The 19,006-nt window shown below is 50.2% G+C and overlaps 1 protein-coding gene across 2 annotated transcripts; it reads left to right on the top strand.

Annotated features, from left to right (window-relative positions):
- The first annotated feature begins 122 nt into the window (after positions 1-122).
- On the top strand, positions 123-17,917 carry AKAP8 (A-kinase anchoring protein 8). Of its 2 annotated transcripts, none has more exons than XM_040240991.1 (14): positions 123-235; positions 3,117-3,155; positions 4,573-4,605; positions 5,104-5,380; positions 5,830-6,313; positions 6,848-6,977; positions 7,218-7,264; positions 8,386-8,419; positions 10,273-10,360; positions 12,229-12,370; positions 12,726-12,819; positions 13,265-13,395; positions 14,553-14,648; positions 16,266-17,917. In XM_040240991.1, exons 1-14 carry the CDS (start codon positions 217-219, stop codon positions 16,701-16,703), a joined length of 2,052 nt encoding a protein of 683 aa, XP_040096925.1. In that variant the 5' UTR covers positions 123-216; the 3' UTR covers positions 16,704-17,917. The 2 variants fall into 2 exon arrangements, with proteins under 2 accessions (XP_040096925.1, XP_040096926.1); XM_040240992.1 differs by lacking the exon at positions 123-235 and adding an exon at positions 645-927 and having other exon boundaries at positions 16,266-17,546.
- Positions 17,918-19,006: the final 1,089 nt, after the last annotated feature.

The raw sequence follows: 19,006 nt of genomic DNA, 5'->3' as shown, positions 1-19,006 counted from the left end.
AGCAAAACTAGCAAGCTACGAACACCGACCCGGAACAACCGGAAGGCCAGCCGGGGTGATAAAGGAGGGCCCGCCGTGAACTACAGCCAATGGTATCGCGTAGCAGAGGTGACGTATGCGTCTGGTCTACCAGTAGAGGACGGCGGGAAGTGCGTTGAGCGCATGCGTCTGTGGTAGCCTAGAAAAAGGAGCTGCTTGGCGGGCGGAGCTGAAGACATGGATCAGGGCTACGGAGGTTGGTGTAGGCGACTCTGCGGGGTGGGGCGGGAAGGAGGTGTCCGGGCACAGTTCCGACGTCGTGCAGGGGGCCTCGGGCCGGAGACTACACCCGAGCGCGGTTACCGCAGTTCGGTCTTGTGGAGAGGCGGCCGGGGCGCGCGCGCGCAGCTCATTGGACCTCGGCCCTGTCGTTCCCGGGGCGCTGCGTGCGGATTGGCCGACAGGGCCTGAGCACGTTGGCCGAGTTCGGCGGGCGGACGCTGGGGCGGACTTCGGGGGGCGCTTCAGGCATTCGGCGCCGTTTCAGTTTTTCACCCCCGGCTGGGTCGGCCGGGCCCTGCCGAACCCCGCCGCTCGCAGGCCCTGTGTCCCTTTTGGAAGACGCCACAAAATGGCGGCGCCGGGAGGCGGAGCTATGACGGGAGCTCGTGGGGCGCGCGGGGTCTGTGGCCTGGGACCGAGACAGGATCGCTGCCTTTTCCCGAGCTGTCGTGCCTGCCTGTCTGGGAACCTGCGGGGGGCCTCCGTGTGGCACAGGAGGTCTGGGGCGCTGGTCCCGAAGGCCGTGTGGGCGGCGCAGGTTCGGACCCCTTGCCGCCAGTCGGGCGGTGCAGAGCAGCCGGGCCTAGTGCAGCCTCTGCGGTTATCAGCCTCAGTGGGCGACTGTCGCGGACCTGGCTCAAGCACATCTGGGACAAGACACTGAGGGTCAGATGCGGGGTGCCTTCTTGATCAAAGCCTGGAAACTCTGTGTGCTCTGGGGTCGTGACAGACTGGTGGTTCTCCTAAAGGTTGTCTTCTGTGGTGGCCTGGAGACGCCAGAGGGGCTGTGTGAGGTGGAAAGTGCCCTTTACCCACTTGGATTTCAGGGCCTGCGGCAGGACGGACCTCGAGCGACCTGATCTGTTTCTGGAATCTGAGCCTCCTAGGAGACCTTTGCCGCTTGCTGGAAGCCGCGTTTACCTGCAGGGAACAGTTGGAATATGCAGGACTGGGCTTGACCCGGCGCGGATCTCTGTCCTGGCTTATGAGGTTCAGACACGGGCGATCAGATTTTGGCTGCCGCAGGGAAGGCGCGTGTTTTGAAAGGGCAGCATTAGCAGGAGGCCAGCAGTAGAAATTGCAGAGAAGCAGAAAGGTCCTGGTGTGCTTGGGTGTCTCCAAGGTCGTTGAGTGGTTCAGCCTGGTTCTCCGGTCTTTTCGGCAGTCTGACTGGATCTCACCCTTCTTTGCCTGCTTCCCTAACCAGATTTTTCAGCTAGTGATAATCCTGCCTTACCTGTGTTCTTAGCTTAGAGGGTTACACCCTGCTCCCTTTCCTACCCACCAGAAAACCTTTTCAGACTCGGTTTAGGTGCAGCGGCCTCCCAGAATCCTTCTGTAGCTTTTCCACCTAGAGTTATTTCCTAAGACTTGTTGGGGTTTAAGAGTTGCTCGTTGGCCGTCAGAGGCACCTCGATCTGGGTCCAAGTCCTCTTCCTGCTCCTTAACATGTTCTTGGGCAAGTGGCTTATCCTCTGGAACCCCTGTGTACAACAGAGTGAACAGTACCTATTTCAAGGGTCTTGAGGTTATGTGAACGGTTTATGCTGCTTAGTTAGACCAGTGCCACAGAGTTGGTCAGTTGCTGTTAGAATCACTATTCTGCTTTTCTGCTGCATAGACGTGGAAATCTGTGTGATGGGAGATAACCTTCAGCAGGGTGACTTCAGTTCAAGTCCCATAACATCTGAGCCTTAGCTCCCTAGCTCCCTCTGAATGGCATTCTGGGATCACCAGCTGAGTGTCAGTCTCGTGTGGGCATACAGTAGGCATTCATCTAATGGTTTGGATTGTCTTGGTAGGAACACTCGTGCTCCGTCGCTAACTCACGTCCAGCTCTTGCAACCCCACGAACTGCAGTCCACCAGACTTTTCTGTCCATGGGATTTTCCAGGCAAGAGTACCAGAATGAGTTGCCATTTCCTACTCCAGTCCTGGTAGGAGAGAAGGGAAGTATTTGAGAGAGAGGAGGCTTTGCAGAGGTGAAGTCATTTGGCAGGTGTGAAAGGTTGCCTGTGCCCAGCTTAGTGTCAGGCTGGAAACACAGATGAAGAGGGACCAGATAGATGCTGTCATGGGACTGTCCAGAGGGGCCGGGGGAGCCACTACAGAGAGGAACGCCATCTGATGCCTCAGGACCAGGCTGAAACCTTGGGACTTCAAGGCCCAGAGGAGCATTGGAGAGTTCAGAGTCAAAAGAAGCGAGGCCTGCAGAGGCACAGCTGTTGGCTCCAGATAGTCAAAGTTTGTTCCCAGTTAGGAGGTTCTTCTCTGGTGGTTCAGAGGTTAAGCGTTTGCCTGGAATGCGGGAGATCTGGGTTCAATCCCTGGGTCAGGAAGATCCCCTGGAGAAGGAAATAGCAACCCACTCCAGTACTCTTGCCTGGAAAATCCCATGGAGGGAGAATCCCTTGGAGGGAGGAGCCTGGTAGGCTACAGTCCATGGGGTTGCAAAGAGTCGGACACAACTGAGCGAGTTCACTTCACTTCACTTCATTGCTGCTTGAGGGGGCTGGGGGTGGGGACTGTGTTCTAATGGTGAGTAAGCTGGTAGCTAGTCCTGTGTCTTCCTTAGTTGTGGGTTGAGGCTTAGGTCAAGGTCCCTCAGCAGGCAATGGACCAAACTGGCGCAGAGGCCCATCCCCCTCCTCTTTTTTCTGCTTTGACCTCAGGCAGGTGGAGTGTGATAATGCAAAAGCCAGCTGTGGGATGACTTTTAGGGGGCACTGTTGTGGTTGTGCTGCCTTCTTGTAAGACTGGCACTCATCTCCTTCAAGGAGATTCCTTTATGCTCCTCAGAAGCACTTGTTCTCTGGTGTGACAAGTATGACTGTAACTCACAAATATGTTCACAGGTTATGGGGCATGGAGTGCTGGACCTACCAACACCCAGGGTAAGTGAGACCTGCTTGTCAGGGAGGCATGGGCTACCCGCCCCCAGCACTAGCATGAACATAGCTAGAACCAGGAAGCCTTTTTTGTAAAGGGCCAGATAGTAAATTTTTTTACTTTGCAGGCTACCTGGTCTCTATAGTGCAGAAGCCACCATAGACAGTTTATACACAAGTAGGTAGGCTGTGTGCCAATAATGTTTACATAAAGACGCTGAAATTTGCATACCATGTGATTTCCATTATGTCATCGGACAGTCTAACAATTTAATAGTCGAGAGTATAACCAAAGATTTTTATAAATAATACTTTTCAGTAGTTTTAGACTTACGGGATTGATCAGATAGTACATAGAACTTCATATGCACACTCACAGCCTATCTTCGACCCAGGCACAATTTCCTTTATTATTATAGTTAGCAGAATGTGTTACAGTTTATAAGCCAGTGTTCATACAATGTATGGTCTATAGTCTGCATTAGTTTTTACTCTGTTGCACAGTTTTGTGAGTTCTGACAGATATGAAAATGTGTCTTTTGTCAGAATTTGCATGTTATGAAGTATTATTTTGACTTTTTTTGTTTGTTTGTTCCCCTACCGTTTAAAAACATAAAACCCATTCTTAGCTTGTGGGCCCTACAGAAACAGGGCTGTGGACTGGATTTGGCCCTGGGCCCGTCCATGGACCCTGCTCAGGAGTCCCCATCATGGGACTTAGTGCGTTTGAAGAACTAGAATGTGCTCTCTGGTGGGCGAGGTTTCCTGCTTTTTGCCAGCATTTGTTCCAGGGGATTGGTTGAAGGTTTCCTTTGTTTTCTGAGCCTGGAACTTGGCCCTTGCACCACCGGCAGCAGGGTCGCTTTTGAGTCACTTTTCCACCCATCACCTGGTTTCCCAGCAGGAGGCCTTGTGTGGTGCCCAGGCACATGATGTCCCCTGCTCAGTTGAGCTGGGGACGTGATTTTCCACTAGTGTACTCCGTGCTGTTGGCGGTGCCTTAGATCTGGCGCCTGGTGAAACTGGCACTTTGGAACAGCTCTGCCTGAGGGCCTGGCCTGGCAGCCTCTTCGCTGCTGGCCCACGCTGGACGAGCTTCCTGGAAAAAGACTGTAGTGTCCTTTCTGTTGCCCTAAAGGACAGCTTCCTTAGGAGAGATGCACTGGTTATGCTTAGCTGAGCATTTCTGTAGGAAATGAGTTTTATAGCTAGTGGACCCCACCTTTCCTGACCTCAGTGGGCAACCAAGGGTGCCTCCTTGCAGCACTGACCTAGCCACCCCCAGCTCTGGCCCTGTGGATAGTGGAGTGAGGTGATGACCGTCCTTCAGTGTCTAGGCTGGGGTCAGGGTGAGGAACTACGTCTTGGATGCCTTCGTTTTGTAAACCGAAATCTTGTATGTTTTTGTTTCTTCTAATTTAAGGTACATATGGAACTGGTGTGGCCAGCTGGCAAGGTACGCCCTTCTAGGGGTCTGTGGGTGGGTGAGTAGGTCTCTGACCAGCTACCTCGAGGGTCTGGGGTGCAGGGACCCCCATCTCCCATCCTTGGTGTGCTCACGGTTGTCCTGAAGGCTCAGCAGACTGGGTCTGAGATACGGGGGAGGGCTGGGGGCAGGCCTCTGAGGGAGCTTGCTGGAGGTAGGGGTAAGGGAGGGTTGTGGCGGTGGTCTGCTCTTTGGTGGGTCCATCAGTCTTCCATCTGCCAGCTCCTGGGCTCTCTGGCTTTGGATGGGAAGCAAGTCTTATGATTCGGTATAGAAAACCCACTGCTCCGTGCCCTCCGGCCGCCTGTTGGCAGGTGACGTGTGCAGTGCTGGGGCAGTGGCAGCAGCCCTTGGTCCCAGGACCCTCTTTCTTCTCCATAGGTGGCGGGTGCTCCTTGCCTGACTTGTCCCCCAGGGACTGGTCTTGTAGCTGCTGAGATCTGACTTAGCTCTTCCTCCCTCCATCAGGTTATGAAAACTACAATTACTATGGTGCCCAGAACACCAGCGTCACCACCGGAGCAACTTACAGCTATGGCCCAGCCTCATGGGAGGCCACCAAGGCCAGCGACGGCCTGGCGCCTGGGGGCCCTGCCATGCACGTGGCTTCTTACGGCCCAGAACCATGCTCTGACAGTTCTGACTCCCTCATCGCCAAGATCAACCAGCGTTTGGACATGATGTCCAAGGAAGGAGGAAGGGGCGGGAGCAGCAGCGGTGGGGAGGGCATGCAGGACCGGGAGAGGTGATTATAGGCCTGAGCCCTTCCCGAGGGTCCCGCGCGCCCCGCTTTGTGTAGAGGGAGTGGGCACCTGCTCGCCCTGGGAGGGCCCTTCCCTAACTCCCTCCGCAGTGCAGGGCGGATAAGTTGAGCCTTTACTGGGGCAGAGGCATTTGGTAGGACTTGCTGGTTTCCTGGGTGGTGGGCCTTAGGGCATGGCTGTTAGCTCAACTGTGTAAGACCCCTTACTTCTGCATCAGGCACCCAGCATCTTCTCCCCGTTCCTGTGGCAAGGGTTTCACTCCCCTTGTTCAGTGGTGTTTCACAGGGATTTGGTCTGTTTACTTTGTGAGCATCTCAGAGGGGTGCGTGGTGGTTTGGTTTTCCTGCTCTGAATGTAGGGAGGTGTGCTTTGCACGAGGTGTTGAGATCGTGCCTGGACAGTATGGTGATGGGTTGTGCTTTCTTTGCAGCTCCTTTCGCTTCCAGTCATTTGAGTCCTATGATTCCAGGCCTTGCCTGCCTGAGCACAATCCCTACCGCCCCAGCTACAGCTACGACTATGACTTTGACCTGGGGCCCGACCGCAATGGTGGCTTTGGTGGTCAGTACAGTGACTGCCGGGACCCAGCCCGCGAGCGGGGCTCCCTCGATGGCTTCATGCGGGGCCGCGGCCAGGGCCGCTTCCAGGACCGGAGCAACCCCAGCACATTTGTGCGCAGTGACCCCTTCATGCCACCTGCAGCTGCCTCTGAGCCTCTTTCTACTCCGTGGACAGAGATGAACTATGTGGGTGGGCGGGGCCTTGGAGGCCCCTCCCCCAGCAGGCCCCCGCCTTCCCTCTTCTCTCAGTCCATGGCCCCTGACTTTGGCATGATGGGCATGCAGGGTGCAGGAGGTTATGACAACTCTGTGCCCTATGGATGTGGCCGGTCACAGAACCGGATAAGAGATCAGGTAAGCCTTTGCCAAGTTCTAACCTGCCTTGTTTGCGTTTATTTTTATATGTTTATCTTTAAAGTATTTTAGAGATCTTACCAGACCTTATGTCACTTTTTGTTTTTAAGTGCAATTCAACTTCTAGTGAAAATGTACAGAATTGTGCAACCTTCACTCTTCACTACTATATAATTAAGAATGTTTCCATCATCCCAGAAAGAAACCTGTCATTTCCTCTTCTCTCCCTCAACCCACGGCAACAGCTAATCTAGCTTTTGTCTCTGTATATGTCCTTCTGGACATTTCATATGAATGCAGTCATGTAATACATGGCCTTTTGTGTCTGGCTTCTTTCACTCAGCATAAAGTTTTTGTGTTTCGGCAGCGGGGTGAGGGTGGGAGAGGTTCCAACCGTGGTGTCTTCCTTTGCTTTCTGAGAGACCTTTCCTGCCCTTGTTCTCTGACCTTACAAGCCCTCTGTTCTTCACTGCTCTGGGGACAAATGGGGACCATCAGAGTAAGCAGCCCATGAGAGTGTGCTTCTGTTTGTAGCCTCGGCGGAGAGGGCTCAGTCGCTGTGGCCCAGAAGGCTTGGGCAGGAAACGGAAGCAGCTGCAGATGTATGACGAGCCTGGAACCAAACAAGCTCGAGCTGACAGCGAAGGAGATTTTTCTGAAAACGGTATGCCCTGGGGCCAGTAGGCCAGGGTGGGTATAAGGTGGGTCCGTGGCGTGTTTGGTGCTCTGCCTGCCTGTCTGGACAGTGCACACGGGAACTCAGTGAAGTGTGTCACTCGCACTCCCACAGTCCCCGCTGTAGTCAGGATGAGCACAGTCACTCTGGACAGTGAGTTTGGGAAGTGAAAACAGAGTGGGCCCACTGCCAAGGGGCTGACTTTCTTTATTCCTTTGTGTTTGGTAGATGATGGAGCTGGTGACTTCCGCTCAGGAGATGAAGAATTCAGGGGTGTAAGTTCGCCTTTACCGATCAACCTCCAGTGTCTCTAGTGTGGGTTTTCTTCCTTTAGTGTCTTCCTCACAGAGAGGCAGGAACAGCTGCTGTGGTAGATTCAACTCCACATGAGTCGATGTAATAATCAGACTTGCAGCTCGGTTTCTGAGAGTTTTCCACTTGAAATAATCCTTGTTTTCCTGAAAACGTTCCCAGCCCTCTCCCCAGCCATTCCTAGGTCCTCACAGTGATGTGCCTGGCTGCCACGTGGTAACTGCAGTGGCCACGTAGGCTGAGGCTTTCAAATAGGCACTGAAGACTCATTTGCTGCCAGCTCTGTGCTGGTGCTAAGTTGCATCCCTGTCCTTCAGCTTTTAAAACCGGTCATGGGAGATGGGTGTCAGAGGCTGGCTCTTAGCCAGGACCAGGCACAAGCACCTGGGGTGCAAGCCTTTGCCACCTCCTGCAAACTCTGATCCAAGTCTGGGGCAGGACCTGGAAATCTGGGCGTATGAAACTTCACCCAGGGGCTTCTGATGGTCAGATGAGCTTGGGGCAGGGGAGGAAGGCCCTGGGTACAGTGACTTTTCAGCTCTTCTGATTGTCTTGCTTGTCCCTGTCTAGGTTGTTTAGATCTTGAGTCTGGGAATTTCTGTATACCTGCTGATAGATCTGTATATCAGCCTGATGTCTAAGGAATGGGTTCAGTTACATGAGTTTTTATCTATATCTGACTTGTTATAACCTTTGGTAGATGTAAACAAGTAGCTGGGAAATGTCATAAAGCCCATTTTCAGGAAAGAGTGCTAGGACTAGCTCTTTCTACCAATCGGGGTTTCTTGACGTTGTTGATGGGTGAACTTTTGGTATTCCCACATGCAGAACTGTGCGTTTGCCAGAGGTAATTCTCTAGCTTTAAAGCTAGTCTGTATCTTTAATTTAAAAAAAAGCAAGTTAGTTGTTAGCACAGAGCCTCAGAAGGCAAGCGGGACTAGTGACAGGACACTCAGGCCCCATCCTGTGGCCCTGGGTCTTATCCTGATGCTCTGTGGCTATGTTCCTGGTGGCAGGCGGCTTGGCTGCTTGTGGAGAGCTTTAGAAACTCCACCTCACAGTGTACCTTTGTGCCCTTTTTCAGGAGGACGAATCCTTTGACTCCGCGAGGCAGAGAGGTAGGCATGCCCCAGAATCCCTTTGAGCTTTCTTGTGTCTGCCCAGCTGCCCTGTACTCACTGCCTGACACCCAGCTGATCTGGGCTTCTGAGCAAGGTTGGAGGAGGGGCTGGAGGCTCAGGGCAGAAGAGGGGCCGTGGCTGCCGGGTGGGCCTTGGCCTTGCCACTCGCTCTGAGGCTTTGCCTTGGTGTTTGCAGCAACACTTGCTGGAAATAGGTCTGCTTGCCTCACTCAGTGCAGGCCCTGGAGGCCGGGGGAACTCATCTCTGGGTGTCTGCAGTAGCTTGAAGCTGTAGGTCAGAGAGTCTCAGAAATGCAAGAGAGAAAAGAAAAGGCGCCCTCCAGCCTGCCCTCTCTGTTCCCCCTTTGGCCAGTGCAGGTCCCTGCACTGTTTGCTCCTGGGCTTCATTCTGTCCACAGTCCCCTTGCTTGCCAGGCCAGGGCCATGCTTCCGGCCCCTGTGGTGGAGACACGGGCACAGTGTAGGGCAGAGATCAGACGCCTGCCTGGGAAGGGAGCGGGGGGTGGGGCCTGGATCCTCCAGAGGCAGGCACTGCTCAGCAGGCCCCAGCAGTTCCAGTGCGAGAGACGTGAGAGCCCCAAATGAGCGGCAAGAACAGAGCACCGTTAAGCCCTTCAGGAGGGGCGTGGAGAGGCAGCCACTTGCTTCTCTCCTGGTCCCGTGGGTACGTCCATAGCTGGTTTCCCACAGGCTGCTCCCATTAATTATGAAGGCCCTGGCTTAAATGCTCCTTCTCTTACATGTTCCGGTTTAGCCAGCCCTCTGAGGTCCTCCTGCCCTGTTTATTGAGGCCATTACATCCATAGCATGGGACCACAGAGCATCTAGCGGCTCGTGCAGCGGGGTAAATGCTAAAGCAAAGGTGACATGTTTATTGCGCACAGGTCCTGCTGCCTACCCGGGATGACTTTGCTATTAAACAGCAGTAATAGTTTCAGGCAGTGACCTCTTGCCAAAAATCCCACACGCCCTTTTGAGAGGCTTCTGAGCAGCGCACGCCGGTCGCCATCTTCGTGGGACAGTCTCGTGACTGGCATCAGGGGTAGGGGTTACAGTTCAGATGCTTATCCAACCTTGTTTCAGCGTCCGGCCCTGGCCCTGAGCCGCGGTGAGGCAGCCTGGGCCAGGCTGCACCTCTGGGCTGCACGGCTCTCTCCAGAGCTCCCGCGCTGGCCCCATGGGATGGACAGAGGACCGTTTGGTCTCTTCCCATTTTTATTTCTGGGATTGCTTCCTGCATATCGCTGGGAAAACCAGAGATTGATGGTTCTGGTGAGTGGGAGGTAGAATCCAGGCCAGCAGGGATTGTCAGACCTGCTGAGGCCCTAGCTCAGAGGAGGCCGGCAGGACGGCTGTCACGGCCCACCTGGAGGTGGGGCGGAGGGCGGCAGAGTGGCTGGCGTCGCTCTCTAAGGCCGTCTAGCTGCTGCCTGGGGAGAACCGCTTCTCTGTCTCCTTAAGTCACATTGGGAGAAGACCCAATGGTAGGGTGCTGGACTGGAAAAGCAAGATAGGGAAGGACAGAGCAAGTGGGCTGTAGTGTGAGTGGAGTGGGCGGGCCGTGTCCCTGGCCCATCCCAACCTTATCAGGCCCTGGGGGGGAGTGACGTGACTCCCCTGGGAACTGCTCAGGGTTCTCATCAAAGGCCCACTCCTTTTGGGAGCCTTTGACAGCCCCTTGCTGCCTCAGGGTGTCCTGACCCTGCCGTGCGTGGAGGGCACAGCAGGGCATGGGGTATGGTGGCACAGCTGTGGCCCCCGTCAAAGCCCTGGTGCTCAGCGCCTCTACAGGCGCCTCAGAGGGTCTGGAAGGGACTTCTCTGTTGCAGGAGAGAAGGACGACGAAGACGATGAAGTGAAGAAGAGAAGAGAAAAGCAGAGGAGGAGAGACAGGATGCGAGACCGAGCGGCTGACAGGTGAGGAGGCAGATGAGGTGGATGCTGTCAAGGCTCTCCTGAGCTCCTCTGTCTTCACTCCGTAGTGTGGGGGGTGAGGGGCCTGGTCACCTTATTTCCACTCCCCCACCCCCAGGGCCTGATAAGGTTGGGACGAGCTGGGGAGGATACGGCCTGCCCACCCCACTCACACTACAGCCCACCTGCTGTCTGTGTCCTTCCCTATCTTGCTTTTCCAATCCCGCAGCCTACTATCTGACTCCGGGTGTGTGTCAGGAAAGCCTTGTCAGGTTGATGGGAGACAAAACTTGGGAAACACACTGAGTCTTAACCTTGCTGGTGTTGCTTGCCCTCCTGTAGGCCTGTGAGGAGTTCCCTTGTCTCTTGGCTGTCATCCCAGACAGGTGAAGTGTATTTAGCCGAGCTGCCAAGGTGTTTTGGATGCCTTGTCCATATAAATCCAAACCACTTGTGGAGTTTGACATGCATAGATGTTAAACCTCAAGATTCAAAAGCAACAGTGCAAACAGCAAAGGGCATTGCTGTGAGCACACTACACCTCTCCTCATAAACCACTGGAGCACATGGTTGATGGTGCCCTGACCAAGCTGGCTACTTCCCTGTGCGCAGGTTCTCTTGAAGACTTGAGAAGAAATCCTTGCCCTTAAGGCTCAAATGGGGATAATGGTTTTCCTGTGCAAGTAACACTTAGCAAAAGAGCAAACAGTAGAGGCTGGAAAGTGGGGTAGGAGGAGTTCCAAGTATTACAGAATTCACTGAAATCTTATCTTTAAACAGATGCATAAAAATGACAGTCATTCTAGATCTGTTTTCATGCCACATGGGAACTGAGATTACTATTTTAAAAGAATCTTTAGACTGCCCTGGGCTTCCCTTGTGGCTCAGCTGGTAAAGAATCCGTCCATGCGGGAGACCTGGGTTTGATCCCTGGGTTGGGAAGATCCCCTGGAGAGGGAACGACTACCCACTCCAGGATTCTGGCCTGGAGAATTCCAGGGACAGTCCATGGGGTCACAAACAGACAGGACTGAACGACTTTCACTTAGACTGCCCTAGTGACTGAAGATCCTCAAAAAAATTGGAGAAGTTGTCACAGGGGAGGTCAAGATGCAGCAAAGAAGTGGGGCCTGTATTTGGTGGCTTCCTGACAATTGTGCACACAGGGCCCAGGAGATTTTCCTCTTCACTCCTCTTTCAGGAGTATCTGCAAAGGCAAGGGTGTCTTGTGGCACTTGTCCAGCAGAACTCTGATTTGGCAGAGGAGGATTCCTGAGTGCCACAGAGCCTCTGCTCTTAGACCCCATGAGGTGCAGAGCTGAGGGAAGCAACACCTTGCTCTGTGCTCTGTGCTCTGGGAGTTTGGGAGTCGGTCTGTAGGGTGCTCTCCCCTTGTCATACGGCGTGCATATATCCGGTGAGCACACAACTTGTTGAAAGCACACAACAAAGAAACCTCAGTTTTCATCTTTAGGTATGATGTGTCCTTCCATTGAGTCCCATTGGAGAACTGAGATCATGTGAGTTTTGAATTTTGTGAGATCATCAGGAATTCTGTGGTACTAAATGGGGTCAGTTGTCTTGTATCTTCCAAGTGGCTGCAGAAAGAAACATCTGAGAAGCTATGGAGTTGGGTTCTAGGTCCCCAGAGCAGTGGGCTAGAGACTTAGGGAATCCACAGTTCTGAAAAGGCTCCACCTTTTTGGGCCAAAAAGAGTGGTATGGTAGAGTGCTACAGGAATCATTTTCCTGAAATACTTGAAAGGTTGTACTCATTCTTAATATGGAGAAGCTTGGAGTAACTGTTACTCTGATGCAGAGATAAGCTGGTTATCTCCGTCACTACTTTTCTTTTTGTCTTCCTTCTCCAGGATTCAGTTTGCCTGTTCTGTGTGCAAGTTCCGGAGTTTTGAAGATGAAGAAATCCAGAAGCATTTGCAAAGCAAGTTTCACAAAGAGACACTGCGCTTTATAAGTACCAAGCTGCCTGACAAGACGGTGGAATTCCTCCAGGTAAATCACACTTAGCCTCCATCACGGCGTGTGCCAGTGATCCTACAGGTGTTGGATCCCCCATAGAGAAGGGAAGCCTAAACTAGGTCAAGACTTCTTTTTCCAGAATAGCAGTGTGCAGGTCCCTGAGGCAGAAGGACAATGAGAGTTCGACCCATTGTAGTTTGCATGAATTCTGCCCATGGAGCTGCTCTGATGGCTGTCTTCCAATCCTGAGAGCAGCTGAGATAAGGTTGTCACCACCCACCGTGGGCTTGGCAGTCACCCTTGATGAGCTGCCTCTGGTGCAGTTGGAAAAATACCCACGTGCGCCATCCCCCCTCATTTCATTTGGTGCATCTCCCAACCTCTCTAGGAATACATTATAAACAGGAATAAGAAAATCGAGAAGCGGCGTCAGGAACTGATGGAGAAGGAAAGTACAAAACCAAAACCAGATCCTTTCAAAGGTGAGTTACGATCTGAGGTGGGGGGTGGGTGTTAGTCCAGATCACAGAGCCCAGGTCAGGGTGGTTGAAAATGTGACAAAGTGAAGACAAATGGGAGGGGAGCTTAGCAGGGGAAGGAGACCTTCATGTGTGGCCTAAGGTAGATGACAGCTCTACAGGCAGCTTATTGGGGTGCTGTTTAAGTACTCTGATGTTTTTCCTCCTTAGTATGAAGAGAAAGGACCAAAGGATGAGAAAAGTTAAAAATAAAGTTCCCAGGTGTGGAGGCCGTGTGTTCTGTCTCCATGCACCTGCTGGAGGGCAGGTGATGCGTGTCTCAGATTCTGTCCTAACCGAATCCTTAGGGCCACGGGGAGAAAATGTGAGCCCTGATGGGGAGTTAGTGGGAGAGAAGCATCACTTGGATGCCGACCCAAATCCCACAAGTCTGGGGTGTTGTCAACAGGGATTGGCCAGGAGCACTTCTTCAAGAAAATAGAGGCTGCTCATTGCCTGGCCTGTGACATGCTGATCCCGGCGCAGCCCCAGCTCCTCCAGCGGCACCTGCACTCTGTCGACCACAATCACAACCGTCGGGTGAGTGCCCCCCTGGTGTGGGGTGGGGCAAGCAGTCCTGGCTGCCAGTGCAAGGGGTTCAGCACTTTGTGTGTGTGCATGTGGAAGTTAACGTCTTTAGGGGCTTTTGCCATATTCCATCAAGTCCATCATTTCATGAAGTGATTGTAACATGCACCCCAGTTTCTATTAAAATGTGAGGAAAATGTGTTGCTTAAGATTGACTAAACACAGTAGCTGGAAATTTTCCTGGGTTGAGAATATTCCCTGTAAGTCACATGAGTAAATTCCCCAGTTGCTGAAAAACTGGATTTCTTGCAAGGTGAGGCTGAGGACCACTCATAGCAGAATGGTCTGGAGGACTCAGGGTCAGGGATTGATTTGATCCTTACTAGCTGATGGGGCCTGAGGCTAAATGCCAAAGTATTGGCAGCTTTTTTTTTTTCTTTAAATAAAGGGTCAAACTGTAAGTATTTTCAGCTTTGCAAGCCATCAGGTCCCTGCCTTAACTTGTTAATCCTCAAGTCTGTGGCTGATGGGCAGAAACAGCCACAGGCCTTAAGGAAAGGGAATGGGTGTGGCCACGTCTGGCCTGCAGGCTCTAGCTTGCCAAGCCCTGGTTTAGTATCTCTGTGGTTAGTTTACCTGACTACCAGATTGGAGCTACCTGCCCGCCCATCATCTCCTGGTATTACTAAAGACCAGACAAAAACCACTGTACAAACAAGGGATTATCATCTGAGTTAAGCTCTAAAACAGTCAAATGTTTGCAGCATTCAGACTTTTCCTATAGAATTTACTTGTAAAGTCAGTATAACTGAGAAAACTGAAAAGAAAAAGCTTGCCCTTTTCCCCTACTGAGTCCATGTAGCTTCTGATCTGTAAATGTTTTTATTTCTTCCTTGCTTGTATGCGTGGTACTTGGACATCAGTGGTGTGCCTGCACTTTTTAACGTCTTAGACTTATCCCCACTGTTTCACAGACTCAGTTCTGATTCTTCTCCAGTGCTTGCTTGCTTTCATTATTGGAGTCCAGCACTTGGAGACTTGACATACTGAAGAAAGATTTTAGTTGCATAGGACGAACCTCAGAACAACTCAGTGTACCCAGGCTGATTTATTCTCTCGCTCCTCTGTGCACACCATTTTTAACAACTCATGTTTGATTCCCTTTGTAGTTGGCTGCTGAACAGTTCAAGAAAACAAGTCTCCATGTGGCTAAGAGTGTTTTGAACAACAGACATATAGTGAAAATGCTGGAAAAATACCTTAAGGTTTGTGCTTCAGAGTCCAGTAGATGGGAAAAGCTTTGGAAATGGAGGATGAACTAACTCTCTGGGTTTGGAATTCTATCCAAAATGCAGTATTTAGCATTTCTGAGTCTTTTGAAGAATTGAGAGATGTTGGAATGTATCAGGCTTGGGGATTCCACAGTTCTGCATTCCCTGAGACTGACTGCTTGCCTGGGAACTCTGGGAAATGATCCTGCTTGATTAATCTGTGCAATGGTGCTGACTGTCACCATGAGAAAACCAGACTGTCTCTCCATAAAATAGCAACCCAAATGATGGTGAAATGCTTACAACAAAACAAAAAACCAAAGTAGATGATAATTCTCCATGTAGATGCTAAAACGTGTTTTTGCTGGCAGAGACAACCAGCAGTAAGATGGGGAACAAGGGAGAGGGAAGGGCTAGCGGTGCCATAGTATCAGGAGCAGAGTAATTAAAAAAAAACCCACGGAGGATATCCTGGAGAGGAGTCTGGTTGGAAGTCTCTGGTTCCTCCTTTGGAAGCCCATTTTGCTAAGTGCTCAGACCCATGACTTCAACATTTGGGGCTGGCAGTTAGGATTTAGCATAACCTGACTAGGATGTGTTTGCCCTCTTCTCAGTTATTAATTGCTTCAGTATTTGAAGATTCATTTCATCCATAAAGGGATAGAATTTAAATAATCAGTGTAAGAACCATGACTGATCAGTGTTTTACCTTGTGGTTTAGACAGACTTAAAAGATTCTGGAGTCAGCTGTTAACTCAAGCTTCTAAATACTTGGTTTTGTTTGGCCCTACCTCATAGCTTGTGGAATCTCAGTTCCCCGACCAGGGACTGAACCCAGGCCGTGGCAGTGAAAGCTCAGAATCCTAAGCATGAGGCCACCAGGGAACTCCCTACACACCATTATTTTTTTGGTGTGTGGGATCTTAGTTTCCCCAGCCAGGGATTGAACGCACATCCCCTGTAGTGGAAGCTGGGAGTCTTAATCACTTGACTGCCAGGAAAGTCCTAAACACTGTATTTTAAAACATTTTCTGATTACTGTTTAGTAAGTCTCATTTTCTTCACTGTAAAATGGGGGTAACCTTCATGCCAGGGCTGTGTGCTTAAATGAAACTTTAGAAAGAGCCTTGGGACTTTTCCTGGTGGTCCAGTGGTGAAGAATTTGCCTTCCAATGCAAGGGATGCTAGTTTGACCCCAGGTCAGAGAACTAAGATCAGAGAAGTAGTATTGTCTTAGATTCAATACAGACTTTTAAAATGGTCCACATTAAAAAAAAAAAAAAAAAAAAGCCTGAACTTCCTGTTAAAAAGAGGTTTATGGGTTTTGGGGTTTTTTTTTTTTTTTAATTGGGTTAAGAATATCTATGACTTTTTAAACCTTTCCTCATCATTATATGCTTGAATAACAAGTACAAAATAGTACTCGTGAAGCTTTTCTGAGATGTCTTTTCTGAGCACGTGTAGGATGGACTCACTTGATGTGATTTAAAATGTTTGTCTTGTTGACTCTGCGCATCATGAAAACAAGAACTCCCAGCAGCCTGAGCCTCAGTCTCTTCGTTTAGACAGTTGTTTAGACCGCAGTAACCTGGGTTTCCTCTTTTTGGCCAGGGTGAAGACCCTTTCACCAGTGAAGCTGGTGATGCAGAAATAGAAGGAGATGAGCATTTAGGAGGTGAGGATAAGGAGGAGACCCCTGAGGAGGTGGCAGCCCAGGTCTTGGCTGACGTGGTAACGGCAGCAGTGAGTGCAGTAGATGGGGAGGAAGCTCTTGCTCCAGAAAGTGAGAAGATGCCTGCCGAACGGGACGGCCCCGCAGACACGGCTGAGGCCACTAGTGGTCCCCACCCCGAAGCAGAGACTCCCTGCAGAGTGGCACCCGGGAAGGGCAGCACTGAAGCAGAAGCTGGAGGTGAAGCTGCTGAGGCTGGAGTCGAAGTGGAAGCTGTGGCAGCAGAGTCAGAAGGCACCTTGACAGTCACGGCTGCTGCAGAAGCCACAGTGGAACAGACTGATGCAGAGTCCAAAGATGCCGTTCCCACAGAATGATCCTTCTTTCCCTGTTTCAAGGGATATGTTACAGAATGCATTATTCTCTCTCCTTTGGTTTGTAAGTAGTACTAGGGTATGTGATACTGGAATATTTTGGCAAAGAGACACAGCCATTTCCTTCAGAAAAGTGTACCTCACAGGCTTGTCTCACAGTTGTCACAGGGCTTTCTGCCTTGGTGTGAAGGCTGCAAAAGTTGTACATTCCCCCAAGTGGCTGTGACATCTCTCTTTACATGGTAGTTGGAATAATAAAAGTTGGATAATTAGACTTTGCTGATACTTTGCTTGTTAAATACAGCCACTGGCTGAATGCACCTCTTTTTATTATTTTTTGGTCGGGAGCAGTTGAATACTAGGATGTATCTTACTTTATAAAGCTTTTACTGTTTTTGTTAAAGTTTCGAGAATTACTTTGGCTTTGGTTTTTGATCTCTGCTTTTGTGGTACACTGTGTGGTGTGTGATCCTCCTTCACAAGAGGTAGCAGAATCTTGGTAACGTGTGATTTGATTCTGTCACATCAGTGAATTCTCAAAGTCCTGAAGAATCTTACACGTGAACCATTGGAAGCACACCTACTTACCCTCAAGAATGAGGATATTTTGCCTGGGGCATTGTTTCCCAACTTTTAGTCCTTGGTGAATCACCTTTGCAATGTTTTACCTCATTTGTGACCCACCTCTGCATTACTTCAGGGTTTCTTGTTTTTCTTTAAATTGAGTTACTTTTACTTAAATATATTTAAAAAGAAAATTTGATGTCTTATGAATGGAAAATCAATATAATTTGCCATAGAGATACCTATCTGTGGAAAATGAATAAACATTTTATTTTAGATAAATATTCCTTTGGAAGTTTCTGAATCTGTAAGAAAGAAAAGCTAGTGTGTGTTGAAGGTTAGTAAGCAACAGTTACACTTTGATGTAACCAAAAGAACTGGAAGATTAACCGCCCTTTTGAAATGGTACTGCTGGGTCTGTTTTCCTGTAAGCCCTTGAGCTGTCACACTTAGGAAGGCACTGGCCAGTGGGATGTTATTAGAAAAGAGGTGATAGAAAAGAGAGCACCTGTTGTATACCAGGTGCTGATTCATGACAAAACCTAGGTATGTGCACTGCTCTCAAGGAGCCTTATTGGAGACTTGAGATGGGTATTTATGAAAAAGTCAAATGGTAGAACTAAGAACAAATAAACGGCTTCGTAAGCAAGAAACAGTGCCTCTGAATCTTTTCTGCTCATCATTCCTTAACACTGCATCTGTTTTGTTCAGTCACTAAGTTGTGTCCGACTTTCCAACCCTATGGACTACAGCATGCCAGGCTCCCCTGTCCATCTCCCAGAGTTTGCTCAGATTCATGTCCATTGAATTGGCAATGTGATCTAACCATCTCATTCTCTTCCAGCCCCTACTTTTGCCTTCAATCTTTCCAGGATCAGGGTCTTTTCCAGTGAGTCAGCTCTTTGCATCAAGTGGCCAAAGTATTAGAGCTTCAGCATCAGTCCTTCCAAGGAACTTTCAGGGTTGATTTCCTTTAGGATTGACTGGTTTGATCATGCTGTCCGAGGGACTCCAAGAGTCTTCTCCAACACCACAGTTTGAAAGAATCAGTTCTTCGGTGTTCAGCCTTGTTTATGGTCCAGCTCACATCTTGTATAGGGCTACTGGAAAACCCATAGCTTTGACTGTATGGACCTTTGTTGGCAAAGTGATGTCTCTGCTTTTTAATACACTAGGTTTGTCATAGATTTCCTTCCATGGAGCAAGCGCCTTTTAATTTCATGGCTGCAGTCACTGTCCACAGTGATTTTGGAGCCCAAGAAAATAAAACTTGTCACTGTTTACATTTTTTTCCCCATCTTATTTGCCTTGAACTGATGGGACTAGATGCCATGATATTCATTTTTTGAACATTGAGTTTTAAGCCAGCTTTTTCACTCTTTCACCCTTATCAAGAGACTAGTTCCTCTTCACTTTGTGCCATTAGAGTGGTATCATCTGCATATCTGAGGTTGCTGATATTTCTCTTGGCAATCTTGATTCCAGCTTGAGCCTGGCATTTCCCATGATGTACACTGCATATAAGTTAAATAATCAGGGTGACAATACGCAGCCTTGTCATACTCCTTTTCCAGTTTGGAACCAGTTCATGTCTGGTTCTAACTCGTTTCTTGACCTGCATACAGTTTTCTTAGGAGACAGATAAGGTGATCTGGCATTCCCATCTCTAGGAATTTTCCACAGTTTGCTGTGATCCTCAAAGGCTTTAGTGTTGTTCATGAAGCAGAAGTAGATGTTTTTCT

Source organism: Oryx dammah, unplaced genomic scaffold (assembly GCF_014754425.2).
Source record: "Oryx dammah isolate SB20612 unplaced genomic scaffold, SCBI_Odam_1.1 HiC_scaffold_5, whole genome shotgun sequence".
NCBI lineage: Eukaryota > Metazoa > Chordata > Mammalia > Artiodactyla > Bovidae > Oryx > Oryx dammah.
This window is presented reverse-complemented; position numbering and strand designations above follow the sequence as displayed.